Source organism: Nelumbo nucifera, chromosome 2 (assembly GCF_055504915.1).
Source record: "Nelumbo nucifera cultivar China Antique chromosome 2, China Antique-T2T, whole genome shotgun sequence".
Lineage (NCBI taxonomy): Eukaryota > Viridiplantae > Streptophyta > Magnoliopsida > Proteales > Nelumbonaceae > Nelumbo > Nelumbo nucifera.
Genome location: NC_142650.1, coordinates 11873144 through 11892837, shown reverse-complemented (window position 1 = coordinate 11892837; position 19694 = coordinate 11873144). Strand labels below are relative to the sequence as shown.

The 19694-nt window shown below is 38.4% G+C and overlaps 2 protein-coding genes across 3 annotated transcripts; one reads left to right on the top strand and one right to left on the bottom strand.

Moving 5' to 3' along the window:
* Positions 1–1861: 1861 nt before the first annotated feature.
* On the bottom strand, positions 1862–5592 carry LOC104597357 (cation/H(+) antiporter 15-like). Of its 2 annotated transcripts, XM_088897065.1 has the most exons (4): positions 5171–5592; positions 4001–4984; positions 2724–3864; positions 1862–2451 (listed from the first exon to the last, which is right to left on the bottom strand). In XM_088897065.1, exons 1-3 carry the CDS (start codon positions 5420–5422, stop codon positions 2761–2763), a joined length of 2340 nt encoding a protein of 779 aa, XP_088753191.1. In that variant the 5' UTR covers positions 5423–5592; the 3' UTR covers positions 1862–2451; positions 2724–2760. The 2 variants fall into 2 exon arrangements, with proteins under 2 accessions (XP_088753191.1, XP_019053266.2); XM_019197721.2 differs by lacking the exon at positions 1862–2451 and having other exon boundaries at positions 2655–3864.
* Positions 5593–7536: 1944 nt separating this feature from the next.
* Positions 7537–13157, top strand: LOC148801924 (uncharacterized). Its single transcript, XM_088897308.1, has 6 exons — positions 7537–7756; positions 7882–8138; positions 8215–9213; positions 10413–11339; positions 12214–12324; positions 13032–13157. Exons 1-6 carry the CDS (start codon positions 7537–7539, stop codon positions 13155–13157), a joined length of 2640 nt encoding a protein of 879 aa, XP_088753434.1.
* The last annotated feature ends 6537 nt before the right edge of the window (positions 13158–19694 follow it).

Here is a 19694-nt window from a genome sequence, read left to right as displayed (position 1 = left end):
TAGGAAAAAATATAACTGGTAAGGGAAAGAAGGTCAAAGAGAAATAACTGGACTAATGGCCTACTTACCATAGAAACTAACATAAGACTGGTGAGAGGGTCTGAGTCTAGGAATCCTCCCGAGGTTCTCTTTCTAAGAGTAAGGTTTTAGAGGAATTATTGACAGTAACATTAATTATGAAAGAAAGTATACATTGGTTCCACTCAAGAGTCGATCACAGAAGTATGGTAATGCAATTTTACTCTCTCAATACTTTGGGTTAAAAAAATTAGAGGAAGAGACCATAAATTCTACTAATCGAGCACTCGTGTAGCTGCAGAATTTCCACTAGAAACAAAATTGATTGAAAGTTGAAACCTGAGTGAGGTCTAAACTCCCTCATGAGATTCCTGCATGTGCGGCAGCGGATGTGCCACAAAGAGCTTTGAAATTATCCTTGAACAGGAATTTTACAATGTGATGGGAGTTATCTTCCAAAATCAATTGAGAAACACAGCTCCTTTGCAGATAAGAGTCCTTAAAGCTTCGTATTCAGTCTCCAAGGCTGACAAACTGCACAATTTTATAGCTCTTCCCATCAACTATTTTAGGATAAAATAGTTAAATTAGTATGGGGGTATTTCGCCAATTAGGCAATCTAATATTGTTACCTAGGCTGCGTTTGGAAGCGATGTAAATATTTATGCTAGTTCGGTTTTGTCGGTATTTGGAAGGAGTGTAAATTAAGATTGACGTAAAACTCCACTCCGATTCGGTTTTGTCGGCGTTTGGATGGAGTAGAGTTTTACTAAATCAATATAAAACCTCATTAAAAATAAAGTTTTACATCGATTATCAATATAAATACTATATTGATAAAATCAATGTAAAACTCCACGCATTTTGAATTCACACTTTTCAAAATTAACAGTCACTTTTTTACAGTTTGGTGTAAAACCTCATAGATATACTTTTACACCGATGAGGTTTTACATAGATTCCAAAACGCAGCCCTAAGGTTTGTCTTACCATACATAAACTTCAGGGGAGGTTTCAACTTTCAACAATTTGCCCCCGAGGAAAATGATATTTTGCTTCCAACATAACCTAGGACAGAAGCACCTCTGGATGCACATGCACCGTCAGTGTTACGAGTGGAAAGTTTTCTATTCATGTACCAGCAATCCTTGGAGAAGTCACCCAAGGATCATGGTACTTGCACCGTCAGTGGAAAGTTTTCTATTCAATACTAGCATCCACATTGAGCGGTCTATACTAGAATCCACATTGTTCATGGAATGCAAAACCTCTTGCACTACAACTTTGGCGATGAAACAACCCCCAATGTGAAGGTTAATAAGACGAAATGATCTTATTTAAAAATTGGATCTATACAGTGGGCAATGATCCTAGCAATCACCATGTAAGGGATGTTTGTCAAACCAATAGGTATAAAATCTCTCACAACATGAATAACACAGTTAATTCAAATCATGTCCATGACCCAGTTGTCAGGATGACCACTTGGCACCCCTGGAAATAGGAGGCATGGGATCAAACCTGCATAACTAGTAGTGTGGCTAGTGGGCCTCATATGCACCCTACTCTGCCCCTCCCTAATTCCTACAAAAATAAAAAATGGAATCGTGGTCTACGTCAGGTTATTCTCTCTTCTTTTGCTTCCCAATCCCCTGAAACTTTTATAGTTTTGTTTTGAAATTTTGGAAAAACAACCAACTTAGTTTCCATTTTATTAACAAACTGAAATTAATTATTTTTTTTTATAGAATATGGGCATTTTTTTTGCAGGTAAAGTTTCTTATTCTATTATTAATTCAAAGTTAACATGGTGTCTTTCTGATTTACCATGAAAACAAGCTTTGTAAGCCACTCACCAGTCACGGGTCTCATGGTGTTGAGCCTTGTCTACAGTACACACATTGTATCATATCATCTAATAAGTTATGTTTGAGTTGTTAAGGTGGTCAGAAATTGTGTGTAGTTCCAAAAAATTAATGTTGTGATCAAAGTTGGTCGAGATAGTGGCATAATTAAGTAAAACCATAGAAAATAAATGGGTCACCAGGTGGTGTTGGTGATGTTAAGACCATGGTTGAAGCATATTCGAACTCCCTTCCAAGTTCCAAGTGGAGGAAACAGTTGCTGTGTGATCATGGTGATAGCACTTTCTTGCATCATGTATGTTCTATTGGGACACATTGCCAGAAAAATGCTACAAAGCCTGGTCTCAAAAAGAGGTCTCTACGTACGGACTACATTGCATATAAATAATACCCGAACTCTTCCAGCTCAAATGTCAAAAATTAACTACAGAATCCATCTCTAGTCAATAAGCAAGAATCAGTGACCTGCACAGCTCAAATAACCTGCTGTCTCCTGATGCAAATGGTCTCAAGAAATAGTATCTGTAGAACCCAACTTCCAAAGTTGAAGCAAGCGTACGTGTGTCACCTGGAAAGAGCATGGTAAAGATTTAAATCAGATGAACATTAGGGGTCTGTAACCCAAGTGATTTGTTTTTGTCGTTTTTTCTTAAATTTTATTTTTTAAGAGGAATCTTACAACTTTAAAAAAAAAATTGATGCCCATCTTTTTCTTTATCTCTTAAAAGAGGAATCTTATAATTTTTTGTTTTTTAATGATACCCCTCAACATAAACAAAAATTTTCATTTATGAACTTAAAATGAATATTTAACAATTTTCAAATTTAGAACATGATTACTCTGGTGTTGATGGTGGAGAGTGTAGTCTTGCATCCATCACATCCTTGCTTGCATAACCAATAGATTGTACTCATTATCTAATAAATCAGAAGATGCAATTATGTCGCCGAGGACCCCAAGCTCTGTATTCTCACTCCAATCTGCCATATCTCCAGTGAGCGCCTTGCACGTCCAATTTCGTCTCCCAACGATAACAAGGTCGTACTTACTCTTGAGAGATCGAATTAGAAGCAGAGCTTCCTCAATATCATTCACAACCTCCTCACGGAACATTGCAGATTCATTGGTGAAGTTCTTAAGTTTAAATTCGTGCAGAACAGAGTAGTCAAGCTGTCTTTCCCTCTCATTATCGTTGTCGTCGTCGTCGGAAAATTGAAACCTTATGACGGTGACACTCAAGCCGGGGTGTGTGGACATGCGACTGGCAAATGCTAGTGCCTCACGGTCATCGGGTCCGCCAAAGAAGAGGAGAAGCACGCTGTAGGAGAAGTGTTCTTGGACGGCGAAGCGACAATATTTGTAACCCCGGTTCACAAGGAGGGCGACGGAGCAAGGTGCACCGGCCAGAACGTTGTGGGTAAGGGTAGATAAGGCAGCAGTACTACTACCCAACATGTGGTCGTTCCTGTGGAAAGGCAGGAGAATGAGGGCGGCCCTGTTATCATGAGCTATCTTACAAATATCCTCGTGCATGGATTTGTAGGGGGCGATGACGGTTAAAGGGCGAAAGCCGACAGTCCCATGGGTGCAGTCTGAGTACTTTTTGAAGGCACTCATGATATAATCAGATTTGGTGGGCTTATGGGTGCTGCACCTGTAAACGGTGCTAGGGTCGGCTACCACAGCAACAGATCGGCCGACCAAGTTAACCAGGTGAAGCACATAGGCGTATATGGGGGTTTCCCTGGCTGGATAGGAAGCTTCAATGATGGAGATGATGTCATTAACAATCCTCTCGTCGTGGAGGCAGGCAATGATTCGAAGCTCATGGTTGGGTCGTATGTTTTGGAGTGATAATCCCGCTGCGTGTGTGGCGAAGTACCTTGGTGGCTTGTAGAGGGTTGTGAGCAAAGGCGCGATTATGACTGTGAGCAACAGGTTGGACACTACGAATATAGTGAAACTTTCCTCGTCAATGAGCTGCAACCCATCATCATATCAGAAGCTAGTTATAATTAGTCCATGAATTTTAAGTTAACCAATTAACAACAAATAATTATATATATAAGGGCCTCGGGCTCAGGCGGCCGGCCGGCCGTCATGTCATCAGCCTCACCCTATAAAATCTCCAGGTCAAGAAGAGGCTTATGTTGAAGATGCCCTTGCATATCATGATAAGACCCAGTGACAGCGCATTTTGAGCGTTGAGATTGCAAGGTAAGATAGTTCCCACCAGCTTCCCTACGCTTCCCATCAACATGATGACTTGCAGAGCTAAAAAATTCTTGGCATTCCGTACCGAGAAAATGTTGGTGTACAAGCCACATCGAAGGAAGAAGAAGGGAAGAAGGAACTCCGTCACAATGGTTTCAGTCTTCTCCACCAGAGCTATCCCCAGGGTTGAGCCCTCCGGTATAATTACGCCGAGGCCAAAAGCCCCAATATTAGGAGTGAGACCTATGACGTCGCCGATGAATGCATTCACCAACACTCCCAGCAGTATAATCACGACCCAAGACTGACTCACCACACCTCCCTCGGGAGTATTCTCGATAATCCCTACGACGACTGGGCGCATTACGTGGGTTATTAAAATGAAAAATGCACCGGTAGACGCGACTGCTGAAATTGAGGCCATCAAGGTTCTCTGGAGAAGGGCAGCAGTGATTATCAACACAACCCAGGACACCATGTCGTTCACCATTGCACAGGACACTGCCAGCTTTCCCATTTCAGAGGTGAGCAGATTCAGCTCATCCATTATATTAGCAATTGCAGGGAAGGGACTCAACGACAAACTTAAACAGAACATGATGAAAAACGGTCCCATTTCCCCTATCGACGTGTATGGACGTAGGTAGTGGGTTGCACACGCAACCAGCACCCAAGGAAGTATCAATCCTGTCATACCAATTCTCACTGCATCTCTTTTGGGCTTCAATATCAAATTCGTGTCCATTTTCACGCCAACCAGGAAGAACAAGTACAGCATTGCTAACTCTGATGTTGTATTCAATACCATCTCTTTGCTTCCAGGAAACGCCAGCTTCTCAAATTCTTTCGTCTGCCCTAAGATGGTGGGCCCCAATATTATACCACTCTTAATTTTACCCAAACCAAACCAAACAACCACATTATTAATTAGAACTTAGAAGAGGAGGAGATGGGGGAAGCAGCTAGCTAGCGCAGAAAATAATTAAACAATGGTGGATGATAATGCACGTAGGAAATATATATATATATATATATTTATATACAAAATTATATATAAAGCTAGCTTACTTACGAGCATATTTGCAACGAATCTGGGTTGTTTGAGAGGCCTGATGATAATGTGGATTACACGGCTGATCACCACAATCATGAAGACTTCAATAAACGAGGCGGGTAACACGAAACTCAGGGGATTGTCTCCAGACCAAACCCCTTTGGAGTTGAACCTTGTATCGTGATATTTACATACCGTATTATTTGATGGTACCGTCGTATTCAATATTTTATGGTTGGGTGGGTGGTTCGAGGGGTCCAAGGGGTTCATTCTCTTCCTCTCCCTCTCTCTTCCTTTTTGTCAGTGGATGAAGGATAGGCCTTCACAATAAGGGAGGAGGAGAAGGAAGAGGCGGCGGTGGTGGTGGAGGAGAAGAAGAAGAAGAAGAAGAAGAGAGGGAGTTCTAGAGGGAGAGAATCGAGAGATGGATGGGTGGTTAATTAGCGTGGTCTAGGGGTCCCAAATACTTTGAAAGTGTCTTAATTAAAAGCATTCCGGATTTGGTCATAGTCAATGACCATTAGTCGTTATTTTCGTTGAAAACATTTAATCTATTTCTCTCTCTCTATATATATATAAAACAGACCGTTTCACTGGTCCAATTCATATAATTATAATATTCTTTCTATTTATATAAATTTTCATTTTATCCTTTTAATATGCTAATTCATTCATAAGTTTATATATAAGCTTTTTCTACCACGAAAACATTCACCCTCGATCATCCCTTTGGTCCAACTTTTGTATTACCTATAATATCCTTTCTCTTTACACAAATTTCCATTTTATTTTTATCATATATTAATTTATTAATAGACTTATTACGAAAAAATATTAATAGGTCTATACTCAAACTTTTATATATTTAAAATAAAATATCCTTAATTCTTTGTCTAATTTTCTATTCTGTCCTTTTGTTAATGTCCCAATTTTAGCCATTCGTTCAGACTTTCATATACCTATAACACCCGTTCTATTTAGGCAATTTTTCATTTTATCCTTATAACCTATTAATTCATTAATAGGTCCATGTTGAAACTTATATATACACCCCAATTTTAACCAATGATTTAAACTTTTATATCTTAAACGCCCTTGTTATTTGCATAATTTTCTATTCTATCCTCAAATCTTGTTCCCTTTACAACATTAGTAATGATCAAACTATGCCCCACATTTTGATCCGTTTAGTTTTCTTTCTCCACTATCTCCTTTTAGGCTTTTACACATAGAAATGCACGAGCCACTATGTTTTTTCACGTGCAATGTGCGTGCCACACCACTAGGTGAGAACCAATTGATGGTATTTATCAAAAGGGAAAATCTCTTAAAATATCCTTATGGTTTAGGAAATTGACTAATTCTATCCCTACTATTTATATATTGTCCTAAACCATTCTTAAGTTTTTTAATAATTGTCATCACCATTAAACACTAACAGAAAAAACGAAATGTCGAATTATCCTTCATTATTTATCAAATTTTCAAAATAAAACCCACCTGATGAAAATTTTCAAGTCTAGATACAACTAGTGACTTTTCAAGTCAGTATTTTGATTTGAAGACTTTGAGGGAATCCGACTATGAACATGTCTACAACGTAGCTGAAAAACCACTTTAGCTCGCTCAAACGATGGCCATTTTAGAGGAATTGTAAATTTTCTACTAACTCTACCTTTAATGAAGCCACGGTCTCCAACATTGAGCCCAACCTCAAGTCTCTCTCTCTCTCCCCCTTCCCGTTTTCTTACTTCTTCTTCTTCCATTTGTTCAATGTGACACCTACCTCAAGTGTTGAACTATACCTCCAACACAACCTCTGCTCCTAAGAGAGTGGTCCATTGCCACTGCATGCTTTTCATCATCACCCTTAATTCTTTGATCGATTGGTCTATACCCAAACAACTAATTTGATTGACTTGCCCCCCTCGAGGGCATTTTCTGGATCAACACCGGATGCAAGAGCATAGTATGGTAGTGTCCAAATATTGGAGATTAGTCAGTTACCGTCCAGTTCAGGTCCAGTTGTAGTTTGTTAAATAGTTGGACAGTTAGTCAAGTCATTATAGGTTATTACTAGTTTGTTAATGAAACATACTGCCAAGACTCATCGCATCGCAGATGATATCTCATCACAATATTTGCATATACACTCATCACCCCGAATCAATGAATATAAAGAATTCCTTTTCCTTTGCTCTCTGTTTTGATGTGGTATCAGAGCCTTGATTGAGTTCTACATCGACCAAACTCTACGTCGCTGCAATGTCACCGTCGTCAACCATGTTTGATCTTGATCCAGCGTCACCCTACTACCTGCATCCATCTGACAATCCTAGTGGGGTCTTGGTTTCGTCTTTGCTTATAGGGGAGAATTATCCGACATGGCAGAGAGCGATGGGATCGCATTAGAAGCCAAAAATAAGTTTGGCTTTGTCGATGGGATAGTATTGAAACCTGAAGAACCTCTAGAAAAAGTAAGAGCATGGATCAAATGCAATAGCATGGTCACTTCATGGATCTTTAACTCTCTCGCACGAGAATTCCGTGAAAGTGTTGCATATGTGTCTTCTACAAGGGAGATTTGGTCCGATCTTGAGAAAGGTTTTCCTAGGGCCACGGTCCTCGATTATGTCAACTGAAGCGGGATCTTTCCCTGTTACACCAAGGAACCATATCAGTAACCTCCTATTTCATACGAATGAAGGGTCTTTGGGACAAAATTGCAGTTTTGTCTAAAATATTGGAGAGCTCTTGTGGATCTGCAAGAAAGTTGATTGCAGAAAAAGAGAAAGACAAAATTCTACAGTTCTTGATGGGTCTTGTGGACACCTTCAATAATGTCCAATATGCCATCCTCGCCATGGAGCCAATCCCAAATGTAAATCGCGCCTATGCCATGGTCATACAAGAAGAGTGCCACCAAGCCATGGTCTCTCAGAAGGCGCCGCTAATTAACACTGTTGTTGTTGTTGTTGCTTTCTCTGTGAATAAATCTAATATTTGGAGTAATGAAAATCCGACCAAACCCAAATTCAAATGTGAGTATTGTAAAAGAATAGGACATACTGGAGACAAGTGTTTTGAACTCCTCGGATACCCTGAAGGTTGGGACAAAGGTCAATCAACTAAGAATTCCAATTGTGGAAATTCCAAGAATGGAAAACAGCCCATGTAGCTTGTATGAAATTGAACCATCTAGGTCTCAAGAAGTCTCACCTATATCTCTCATTGTAGACCAATATAATCAGTTGCCGAGGCTACTAAATGATGATAATCATGGTTCATTGGATACTTCAACCATGACTAGTAAGGATCCTTTCACTTCTTCAATACATTCGAACATTTGGATTTTGGACAGTGGGGCTTCAGATCACATGACCCCTGACAGAACCTTGTTCACTCATTGTGAAGTCTTAATAACTCCTTTCTCTATTAGATTACCAAATAATTGTCTCTTACGTGCCACTCATATAGGAACGGTTATATTGAGACCTGATCTTGTAATTAAAAATGTACTATATGTGCCTTACTTCAAGTATAATCTATTGTCTATAAGAAGACTTACAACACAGTTAAACTGTGTTGCTCTCTTTTCCTCCACATCCTATGTATTACAAGACCAACACTTGAAGACAATTGGCAAGGGACATCTATTTGATGGAGTCTACTGCTTAGAATATGGTGCTTCAATGGCAGCTTCTACTGCATTACATATAGACAGAGATGGATATACTTCATGGCACAATAGGCTTGGGCATGTTCCAGCTAGTCAGTTGTCTTTACGATTAAATAGGCATATCACAGATGACAGTAGTGGGGCTTGTGATGCTTGCAAACGAGCAAAACATACTAGAGTCCCATTTTCAATAAGCTCGTTGAGAGCAATTTCAGCCTTTGCTTTGATAGATGTTGACATATGGGGTCCTTATCGCATTGCTTCTTATTCAAGTGCAAGATATTTTTTGACCATTATAGATGGTTACAACAAATGCACTTGGTTGTACTTGATGAAATTTAAGTCAGAAACATTTTCTTTACTTGTCTCATTCTATAACATGGTGAGAACTTAGTTCAACAAGTTAGATTAGATATTGGGAAAGAGTTTCTCTTTGATCCCATTCAATCATTCTTTTCTCAAAATGGAATTGTACATCAAAGAACCTATGTCGATTCCCCGCAACAAAGCAGGAGAGCTGAGAGAAAACACAAGCACTTATTAGAGGTTGCCCGCGCTTTGCGATTTCAAGCTTCACTACCAGTTAGCTTTTGGGGTGAATGTGTGCTTACTTCAACATACATAATCAACTATTTGTCAGTCGTTCCACTTCAAGGTAAGTCCCCATTTGAGTTACTTTTTGGAAGGCCTCTCACCCTCGATCACTTGCGCACTTTTGGGTCTTATGCTATGCCCAGGAGCGACCATTAGACACAAACAAATTTGCACCTCGGGCAACCCGATGTATATTTGTTAGTTATCCATAAGACAAAAGGGATACCAACTATATAGCCTCGAGACTCATCGAATATTCACCTCAAGAGATGTAACCTTCTATGAAAATATTTTCCCATATGCCAATGATTCCTCTAACCAAAACTAGAATCCAAACATTGTGTTCCCGCTCCCTCAAACTGAACAACAAACAGAACCCTTTGTTGTAAACCATTCAGATCAGTCCACTTAACCTGTAACATCTCAAGATAATGTCAATACTGACTTACACTCATCTCCCTCTTTAAAGACTTCATTTGTAACCTGCCACATTCCACATCCACCTCAGCTTTAGCCTCATTTGAACCCATTGAGCCCAAGTCATATGCCCAGGTGGCCCATGATCCAAATTGGCAACATACCATGAATGAAGAAATATAAGTGTTCAAGAGAAATAAAACATAGTCCATAGTCGACCTTCCTCCGAAGAAGAATTCCATTAGAGCAAAGTGGGTATACAAATTAAAATACTGTGTTGTGTTGATGGCATGATGGAGCGCTACAAAGCCCGCTTAGTGGCAAAGGGATACAACCAGGTAGAGGAATATGATTACCATGATACGTATGCGCCTGTGGCAAAGCTAGTCACCCTCCGTTGTTTATTGGCTATAGTGGCATCAAAGGGTGGGAACTTCACCAGTTGGACATGAACAACACTTTCTTGAATGGGGATTTGGCAGAAGATGTGTACATGAACATACCTCCTAGTTTTCCCAAACACAAAATAAAGTTTGCAAGTTACACAAGTCTTTATATGGGCTTAAATAGGCCTCACGCTGCTGGTATGAGAAGCTTGCAACTATATTGACAAACATTGGATTCAACCAGCCCACAACAGATTACTCCCTCTTTACACTAAAGCGAGAGGAATCATTCATTGTGGTTTTGGTGTATGTTGATGACCTGGTCATAACCGTAAATGATCCATCCCGCATACATGATCTCAAGCAACACCTCCATGATTGTTTCTTGTTGAAAGACCTAGGCCCACTCAAATATTTCTTGGGCTTGGAAATTACACGCAGCAGTCATGGAATTTTTTTATGTCAGAATAAATATGCTTTGGACATCCTCTCTGATACAGGAATGGAGAATTGTAAACCTGCATCACATCCTATGGAACAACAACAACACTTTGTTGATAACAATAGTCCACTGTTGGATGATCAAACTCAGTATAGGCGATTCGTGGGTCGGTTAGTCTACTTAACCATCACCAAGCCAGAACTCAGTTTTCTAGTACATATATTGACACAATTCTTGAGCAAACCGCGCACAGAGCATATGGAGGCTGCTAAAAGAGTGGTCAAATTCATCAAAAACAATCCTAATCATGGAATATTCTTTTCAGCAAACAATATGATGCTACTCCGAAACTATTGTGATTCTAATTGGGCCTCTTGCCCATTAACTCAGAGCTCCACTACAGGTTATGTTGTGTTACTTGGCAGCTCCATCATTTCATGGAAAACTAAGAAGCAGTCATCCATGTCACGCTCATCTTTGGAAGCTGAATATTGGGCCATGGTTGTTGCCACTAGTGAGCTATTATGGCTTAAATGCCTACTCCACGACTTAAACATTCCCATTTCTAAGCCTATGGAACTTTTCTGTGGCAATCAGTCAGCCATACACATTGCTATGAATCCCGTCTTCCACGAGTGCACAAAACATAACGATATTGATTGTCATTTTGTGCGTGAACATATTCAAGATAAGACCATATAGCTCCGACATATTTCTACCGTGTCAGCCAGCCGACCTTTTCACTAAAACATTGGGCACAGAACAATCCTCTCATCTCATGTCCAAGTTGGGCATAACAGATGCTCCAACTTGAAGGGGGAATTTTGGAGATTAGTCGGCTACCATCCAAGTTTGTTAGACAGCTGGATAGTTAGTCAAGTTGTTGTAGGTTCTTACTAGTTTGTTAGTCAAACATACTGTCAAGACTCATCGCATCGCAAATGATATCTCATCGCAATATTTGTATATACATACCTGTTACCCCCGAATCAATGAATATAAAGAATTCCTTTTCCTTTGCTCCCTGTTTTGATACCAAAGCAATTGACTTGTAGTTAGAAGTTCTCTGAAGAAAAGTATCATGGTTGTTTACACAATGTCGTATTGCATTACCAATGTCTTCTATGAAAAGTAACTACCACATTGCCACCATGTCATCCACAACCTTTCCTATATACGGACATTTCACAGACAATGACATTTCAAGCCCAACGAATGCTTTTAGAAAATGAGAGCCTCATGAAAGACTTTGGATAGGGTAGTTGCAAGGTTCTTAGAAGTTGAATTCATTGACTCCGACTCAGCTCTACGATGACTTGGAGATATAAATTCCCTTTACAAGAGTTGCATAGAAAGAACACACAACAAAAAAAACAAGCTTAGTTATTGAGATTTTATAGAGGGATTATAGTTGATAAGAGAAACTTTTGGGCCCTAATATCAATAAAAGTAATATTTTTAATAAAATTTCAAAAATAGGTTAACTTTTTAAAAATAATATCAAATAAAGGCAAAAACACTGTTCATCTTCTTCCTCTTGCAGATCATTCATCAGCGCCACCACCCACCGCCACCTCCGACAACGTCTCCGCCTCTGCCTCCAGAGGTTCTTAGAGTGACGCTGCAGAAGCCCCCAATCAATGACAATGTCTTAGTATGTGCTTCCCGCTACTGAAATGGTTGAAGTCGTCACCGCCAGGATTTTCCAAATTTCTACCTTTTGCAGGCTGTAAGCCATTCTCATGACGACGGCCACAATCGTCAATAGGAACTTGAGCGCATTGTATGCTTGCATTCGGTCTTTTTCTTCGTAAAAGCGTCGAGCTCACTAATTAAATTTAAATATATAGCTTCAGAATGTCAAGTGCTGCCGCCTGCCGACATTATATTGTGATCGGAAAATATAAGGAAGCTACTAATGATGATTCTGCAAGGTCAACTAATATATACTGGGACAACAATAATCTACCTGAAAGAAGCAGCACCAATATGGAATTATGGCCACAATGCAATAGAAAATGTTGTAAATGTCGCTAACGTTGCATTTGTGTTCGCTCTTTTCGTAGTTTCCCCAAACATAGTAGCAGATGTACAGCTCCAGGCTTTTGATTGCTTGGACTTGTCAAAACAAGCATAACAACATATGTACCACTCGTTAATTAACCAACCGGCCAGAAGATGTTGTTACAGTACTACTATTTTAGATATCAAACCTGGTTGGTTAGCTGGTCGGCCAACAAAAAATCTGGGAGGGTAACCTGTAAAAGAAAAGAAAATTATCAAACACATCGATGAATCATTATCATGAACCAAGCAATCTTTGGTGTATACAAGTTTTCTTATTGAGTATATACCTTGTAGAGGGGAGCACAGAGACAGTGGAATGCACACAGGAGTAGGAAGAAGGTGGACGGAGGCGGTGGAGGTAGGCGGAGGCGTTGCCAGAGGTTGCCGGAGGTGGTGGTGGGCGGCGGTGCTGATGAATGATCTGCAAGAGAAAGAAGATGAATAGTGTTTTTGCCTTTATTTGATATTATTTTTAAAAAGTTAACCTATTTTTTGAAATTTTATTAAAAGCATTACTTTTATTGATATTAGGCCCCAAAAATTGCCCTTATCAGTTATAATCCCTTTTCCAAAACAAGAACATCGGGACTTTTCTTTTTAACATCTTGTGTAGCACAAAACGTAACCTTTTGAATCAAATTTGTGAAGTCCCCAACTGTCGACCCGTCCGTCCACCCCGCAACCATGCATGTCAACCATGACGATATGTAAACCATCACTAGATAGAATTAAACACCACTGACAGAAACTCTTTCTCTCCACTCCTGTAGTGGGATTGAGAAGCATTCCTTACTCAGACGGGATTCATGTACTATCTTACTGTTGGTGCTGGAAAAAAGGTTTGCATCATCATCATCATCATCATCATCATCATCATCACTCTCCCTAGTTCCTAACCCTACTTGCAGCATTAGAAATTGTTGTATCGATCTGTGGTTCCAGACTTCCAATTTCTTGATCACCATCCCACTTCTAATCCACCTTGACAGATCACTACACAAAGATATATGCAAACTATTTCCATGTACACCCTCCCAAGATCTAAGGGTGTCAATGGACCGGTTTTGGATTGGACCCCGTCCAATTCAAAATCAATTCGGACAGATTGGACGGACCAACAAGACATATTGGATTGGACCAATCTGATCCAAAATATTTATTAGATTGGGTTGGACCTGGTCCGTGCATAATAAATTTATATTATATTGGGTTGGATCAAGCCAATATCTTGTCCATTGATATAAGATAAGAATGTAGGTATCAATGGACCAGGTTTGGGTTGAAACCAATCTAAATCAAAACGAATTTGAATAAATTAGATGGTCCAAATATTCAATTGGACCAATCCAAAACATTCATTGGATTGGATTGGACCTGGTCCATTTATAATGGACTCGACTGGATCGGATTGGACCAAATCCTTTATACATCAGCATCTCGCAGAGCCTAATTCAAATACCCTTGTAGTACTGGTTGACTTTAATAAAAAATTGGAAAGCAAGACAGTTCCTAGCTTCAAGACTAGAAAGACATCTACTCAAGACCTTTGTTTGGTTTGCAGCTTCCAACTCAACGAGTTGACTCCCTCCAACTGAAGTTAATAATTCATTTGTTAGTTTCAGATGTTCCCTCAAGAATGAACATACTGCCCGAGCCAGAGCAGTAGAATGCTGAGGTGACAAGTTTTTAAAAGCAATAGATATATTTTGACCAACTGATACAGAGAGAGGCATTAAGGGAAGAGTGAACAACTGTACGTAGGACAGCCTCAACTCCTTTCTTCTCAATAAATATACGACTTGTGTTAGCATTCTGAAGTATTGGTTCTATAATATATACGGGCAATATGAGTTGCTAACACATTCAGGAAGAAATAGTTCGATATTGACAAGTGGACCCTCAGAAGACAGTTTCGCCATCTGTTCAGGAGCGGAGTATGGTAATGTTCAAAGCAACTGACTTGTAAACTCAAATGTGGAAAAGGGTGCCGCTTCTATCTAGTCATTGATTCCAAAACTGTGACTCTGTGACTGGATATGCAGAGTTGCAATGTGTGTGATTGAAAGACAAACCCATTTGTGAATGGAAGTTGCAGAGCTGCAGGGTCGCAGAGTTGCAATGTGTGACTGCAGAGCTGCAGAGTTGCAATTTATGTGGAGAAAGTCACCACTTCTATCTAGTCACCGCTAACTTATTCAGTTGCCGGAGAAGCCAAATTAAATGGCGTTTTCAGCAAATACAGGAGGCATATTCCGGTAAGACAGGGAAACTTTTATGGCCGAAGGCGGTGTTTTCATTTACGGCCTTTGTTTGATAAAGAGAAATGATGAAATAAAATATGGAGATGAACTCTACACCATGTAAGCCCCCGGAACGGAGAAGGTGAACAAGGGATGGTCTGAATAAATCTCAAAAAACATACGAGCTCCTTAGAGCAATTGGGATTAAAAACTTTTATGAGAAAATGCAAGAAAGGATATTTTAGAAATTTCAAAACAATATATCAATCACGTAAAGTCACATGTAAAGTCAGTGTGACACTAAGGAAAGTTTTAGACGATTGTAAGAAAACTTAGGGATGGTTTAAGACTATGTAATTTATAAAGGTACTTCAAGAAATTTGCCCTTAACAAAATTCTGAAATTCGTGGGGTTTTGATTATCAAAATTCTTTGAGTATCATGTATTTTTCCTTTTAGTAGTATTATTTATTTATCTATATATTTTTGTGAGAGTGGGGCACCCAAAACTTGATGCATATGCAAAGCAACAAATCGATATTTATTATCATGGGTGAGCAATTAATAATGTATAATAGTGCAAAGGGGTGGCCATGAGTCGAGTTCTTCACGAGCTATTCGAGCTTGGCTTATGAAAAGCTCGGCTCGGCTCGGTTTCAACCGAGCTCGAGCCCAATTTACAGGCTCGTTTATTAATCGAGCCGAACTCGAATAGCTACATAATAATAATAATAATAATAATAATAATAATAATAATAATAATAATAATAATAATAATAATAATAAATTTATAAAATTATAGCAAATAATATAATAAAAATATTATATATAATACTTTTATTTTTATATATAATAATAACTAATTATTATAATTCTTAATCTTTAAATATCAAATAAAAAATATTATATATATATATATATATAATTTTTTTATTTTTATCAAACATTTTTTCTCAAGTCGAACTTGATCCGAGCTTTTGTCTCGAGTCGAGATCGAGTTCAAGGTTCTAGCTCGAATAGCTAGCTATTCGGCTAAGCTCAGCTCGAATCCACCCCTATTAATGCATCTGTTGAGAGTGCGGACCTCAAACTTGACATTAATTCTGCCAATCAATTGGTATCATAAGAAAAAGAGTGTTTGTATTCTTCTTGGTTAAATGTCAACCTCATATTCTTTTAAATCATTTCTTTTCTGAAGGGGGCTTTACTCAAGGTTTGTTCATTTTTCGATAAATAGGGTAGGTAAACTGATAGGTCCCATAGGAAAAAATAAATATGTTCGTGCTTCAGAAAATAACAATTCTCTAGAAATTCATTTACTTAGGAAAATAATACTCTCCTCGGACTTGGATGAATTAGTGACACACGCATGCCGAAAATCACTAATATGTGATGAGACATTGTCCTTTCAATAATGTCATTTTTTTTGTGATGAGACAATTTTGTACACCATTACTTGGGGAATAAAAGTATATTAGTAAGTGCCTTTATGGGATAAGTGTTTCCCAAAAAACACTTGCCCAAATAAATGCATTTATCCAGATAAGACATTTATCGAGACATAAACGAGGCCTAAGTTGAAAGATTGATATTCAGGTAGGGGAATGTCCAACATGACAATAAAAACTAATGGTGGTTTTATATATGCATTTGTTTTTGTTGTTAGAGAGGATGAGATTGATGGTTATATTATTTATATTATTTTAATGGACCCTCTAAAGAGGATTTAGCCACAGCAGCATATGGTATTTTAAACATAAGTTGTCACCAGTGAAGCATATTCTTGTAACCATTGAACCAGTATCATCAAAAGTGACTACCAATCAATTGGTATTTATCAAAATTCACAAGGTTTTTTATTGGTCAACGCCTTTTTAATATAATGTCTTTCTGTTAGCATAGATTTTCTCATATTTTAAACATTTTATAAAAATGATGCTTTCCAAATTACAATTTGAGCCTTTGATTAGAGTGGAATAGTGGATAATATTAGGGGTGTTAATGGACCAGTTTTGGGTTGGAATCCATTTAAATCAAAACTAATTGGATGGATTGGATGGACCAACAAGACATATTGAATTGGATCAATCCAAACTTAATGATCCAAAGTATTTATTGGATCGGATTGGACCTGATCCATCTATAATGATCCAAAGTATTTATATTGGATTGAGCCAGCATCTGATCCATTGATATAAGATAAGAATATAGGTGTCAGTGGACCACGTTTGAGTTAGAATCAATCTCAATTAAAATGAATTTAAACAGATTAGATGGTCCAGACATTGAGTTGGTCCAGTCCAAAATGGTCTAAAATATTAATTGGATTGGATAGGACTTGTCCATTTGTAATGGACTCACATTGGACTGAATCGGATTAGACCAAATCCAGTCCGATTGACTTCCATAGATAATATCAAGAAAAATTCCAATCAAAGAGTAAAATGTCTTCAGTTCCTTGTTCAAGACGCCAGTTACAGGACCAGGTTGGATCAACCCATGTATCCAAAATTGACCTAATAATCTAAAAAACCAAAATGCTAAAAAATAAAAATCAATAACAAACATAAAAAATGCAGAAAAAAATAAAAAATAAAACAAAAATTATACATTTCGGGAAAAAAAAAGCAAAAACCGCAAGCAAAACACAGAAAAAAAATAACGAAGTAATGCTATTTTTACTAATGTGATATGTGTTGTTGATTTTAAAAACAAAACTGGTGTTTTGTTTTATTGGGATATTGCAAGAAAATGCTACAAGCCTGATGTTAGAAAAAGGTATCAACAGATTTTGGCCAAAAAGCGATTTTGGGGTGAAAAGGAGTGACTGATTTCTGATTTTTCTGGTCCAGTTTTGAAAACACTGATTGTAACCTACAACAAAAGTGAGGAATATTAATTTGAACAGTGATCAACCATTTTCTTATGAGAACCCTATCTTTAATTAGTCGGTAGATATAGACCTACAAGTTCCTCCGGTGTAGAAGAATTTCGATAAAGAAACAGCACAAATCCACTCAAATATCTAAATCCTAAGGTTCAGTTTGGAAGGAGTACAAATGCAAATATGTACAGCGCAAATACATACAAAATGATACAAAATATAAGGTTTTGCACTCTACATATTTGCATTTGTACTCCTTCCAAACTCAGCCTAAGTGAGTGCGTCATTTCTGCTTGTGTTTCCCCATTAAAGTCATTTTGCTCCACGTATTTTGTTGGTAATAATGTGGGTTGAGTATGGGAACTATTGTGGGTCCATTTGATTTGCAGTCTGAATTGGAATTAGAATCAAAATTTAAGTCTTTTGGAATTAAAATCAGAATCAGAATGGTCTATTTCCATAGTCTGTTTGTTTTATATAAAAATTGGAATGGAAATTGAAATCAGCTGGAATGGGATGGGGAATGTCATTTCATCAGAAATGGGCATGGGATTCAGATTCCACCCAACCAAACATTTAGAATTGAAATGGACAATTCCAATTCTGATTCCAGACCCCTATTCCGGTGAACCAATTGGGGCCTAAGTACCGAAGAGGTAATGCCTCTTTATGAATCATATATAAGTTGTCTACTTTGTTTGACGGTGAAAAGCAAAACTACGTTAATGTTGATCGACAACTGGTATCTCCTTTGCAAAGTTCTTATTCACCAATAAAGTTATCATGCATGTTCATTGGTTTTAAAAAACAACCCAGAAATAGAATCGTTTGGCCACCGGTTCTTGGGTGAAAATGGTCCAACCATATAGTCAAAATCCTGATTGAACAGTTTTAGGATCCAAAACTAGACCCAGAGTCATGACCAATTCCTGAGTCAACTAGTCCGAGCCTCTGGTCTGGTTTTCAAAACCATGACCGGTCATGTTCTTCACCCGTGGTTCGTCCCAGCAAAGCTCTCTTGTCCATCCAGAGGTGTTGAAACAACCATGGTTTTTAAAAATGACCTGGAGATCGAATCGGTCAGGGGTCTGGTTACCGGGTCGAACGGACTGACCGTTCTGACAAAAAAATAAAAAAATAATAAAAATGATCAAAACTGTTCAAATGATTAACTGCCCGGGTCAGCGGCTTGCTGACCAAAATCAAGGGTTTTAGGCAAATTTCCGATTTTGAGAAAAACCAAAACCGGCCACCTGACCAATTCCCGGTTTTTCCAGTCCAACTGTTCGATATAATCCGATTTTGAAAACCATGGTAATAACAAGACCGAAGGGATCACTAGCAATTGGTTTATCGCTCCAAAACAGGGCACTAATGGGTGATTTCCCTCCACAAGGCTCTCCCATTGAGCGGTGACAAGAGTAAGAGATAAGGAACCAAAGTATCTGGAACGAGAAAAAGACCCATGAGCTCTTGATTAGTGTTTGTAAATTATTATTGATTTTCTCCATGTCTCACTTCTTCTGTTGCCTAGACCATTCACGTCATGCTAATTACGATAAAATTTAATCTAACATTATCAGGCTAATTAATTACTTGGTCTACTTAAACTTTTCCCCTCCATTGATCATGATAGCCGGTAATTTTTCATAGGGAGAATTAATGACGGTTCAGTCAAAAGTAGTGTCGGGATAAGTATGTCAATTTACAGGCGGGCGTTGATGCATAAAATGTGAGTTGTTGACCTTCTGAATGTATGTTTATACTAGAAGGGCATGACATTGACAATTTTTATCAAGTTACAAATTAAGTTATGAAATACGAAGCCATGCAT

Coding starts and splice junctions, on each gene's coding strand:
- LOC148801924 (XM_088897308.1), top strand. CDS start 7,537: ATGGCAGAGAGCGATGGGATCGCATTAGAAGCCAAAAATAAGTTTGGC. Junction 9,214..10,412: donor TTGTCTCATTCTATAACATG/GTGAGAACTTAG, acceptor GGGCTTAAATAG/GCCTCACGCTGCTGGTATGA. Junction 12,325..13,031: donor CAATCAATGACAATGTCTTA/GTATGTGCTTCC, acceptor TATACCTTGTAG/AGGGGAGCACAGAGACAGTG.
- LOC104597357 (XM_088897065.1), bottom strand. CDS start 5,422: ATGAACCCCTTGGACCCCTCGAACCACCCACCCAACCATAAAATATTG. Junction 4,985..5,170: donor GATTCGTTGCAAATATGCTC/GTAAGTAAGCTA, acceptor GGTAAAATTAAG/AGTGGTATAATATTGGGGCC. Junction 3,865..4,000: donor TGACCTGGAGATTTTATAGG/GTGAGGCTGATG, acceptor GATGGGTTGCAG/CTCATTGACGAGGAAAGTTT.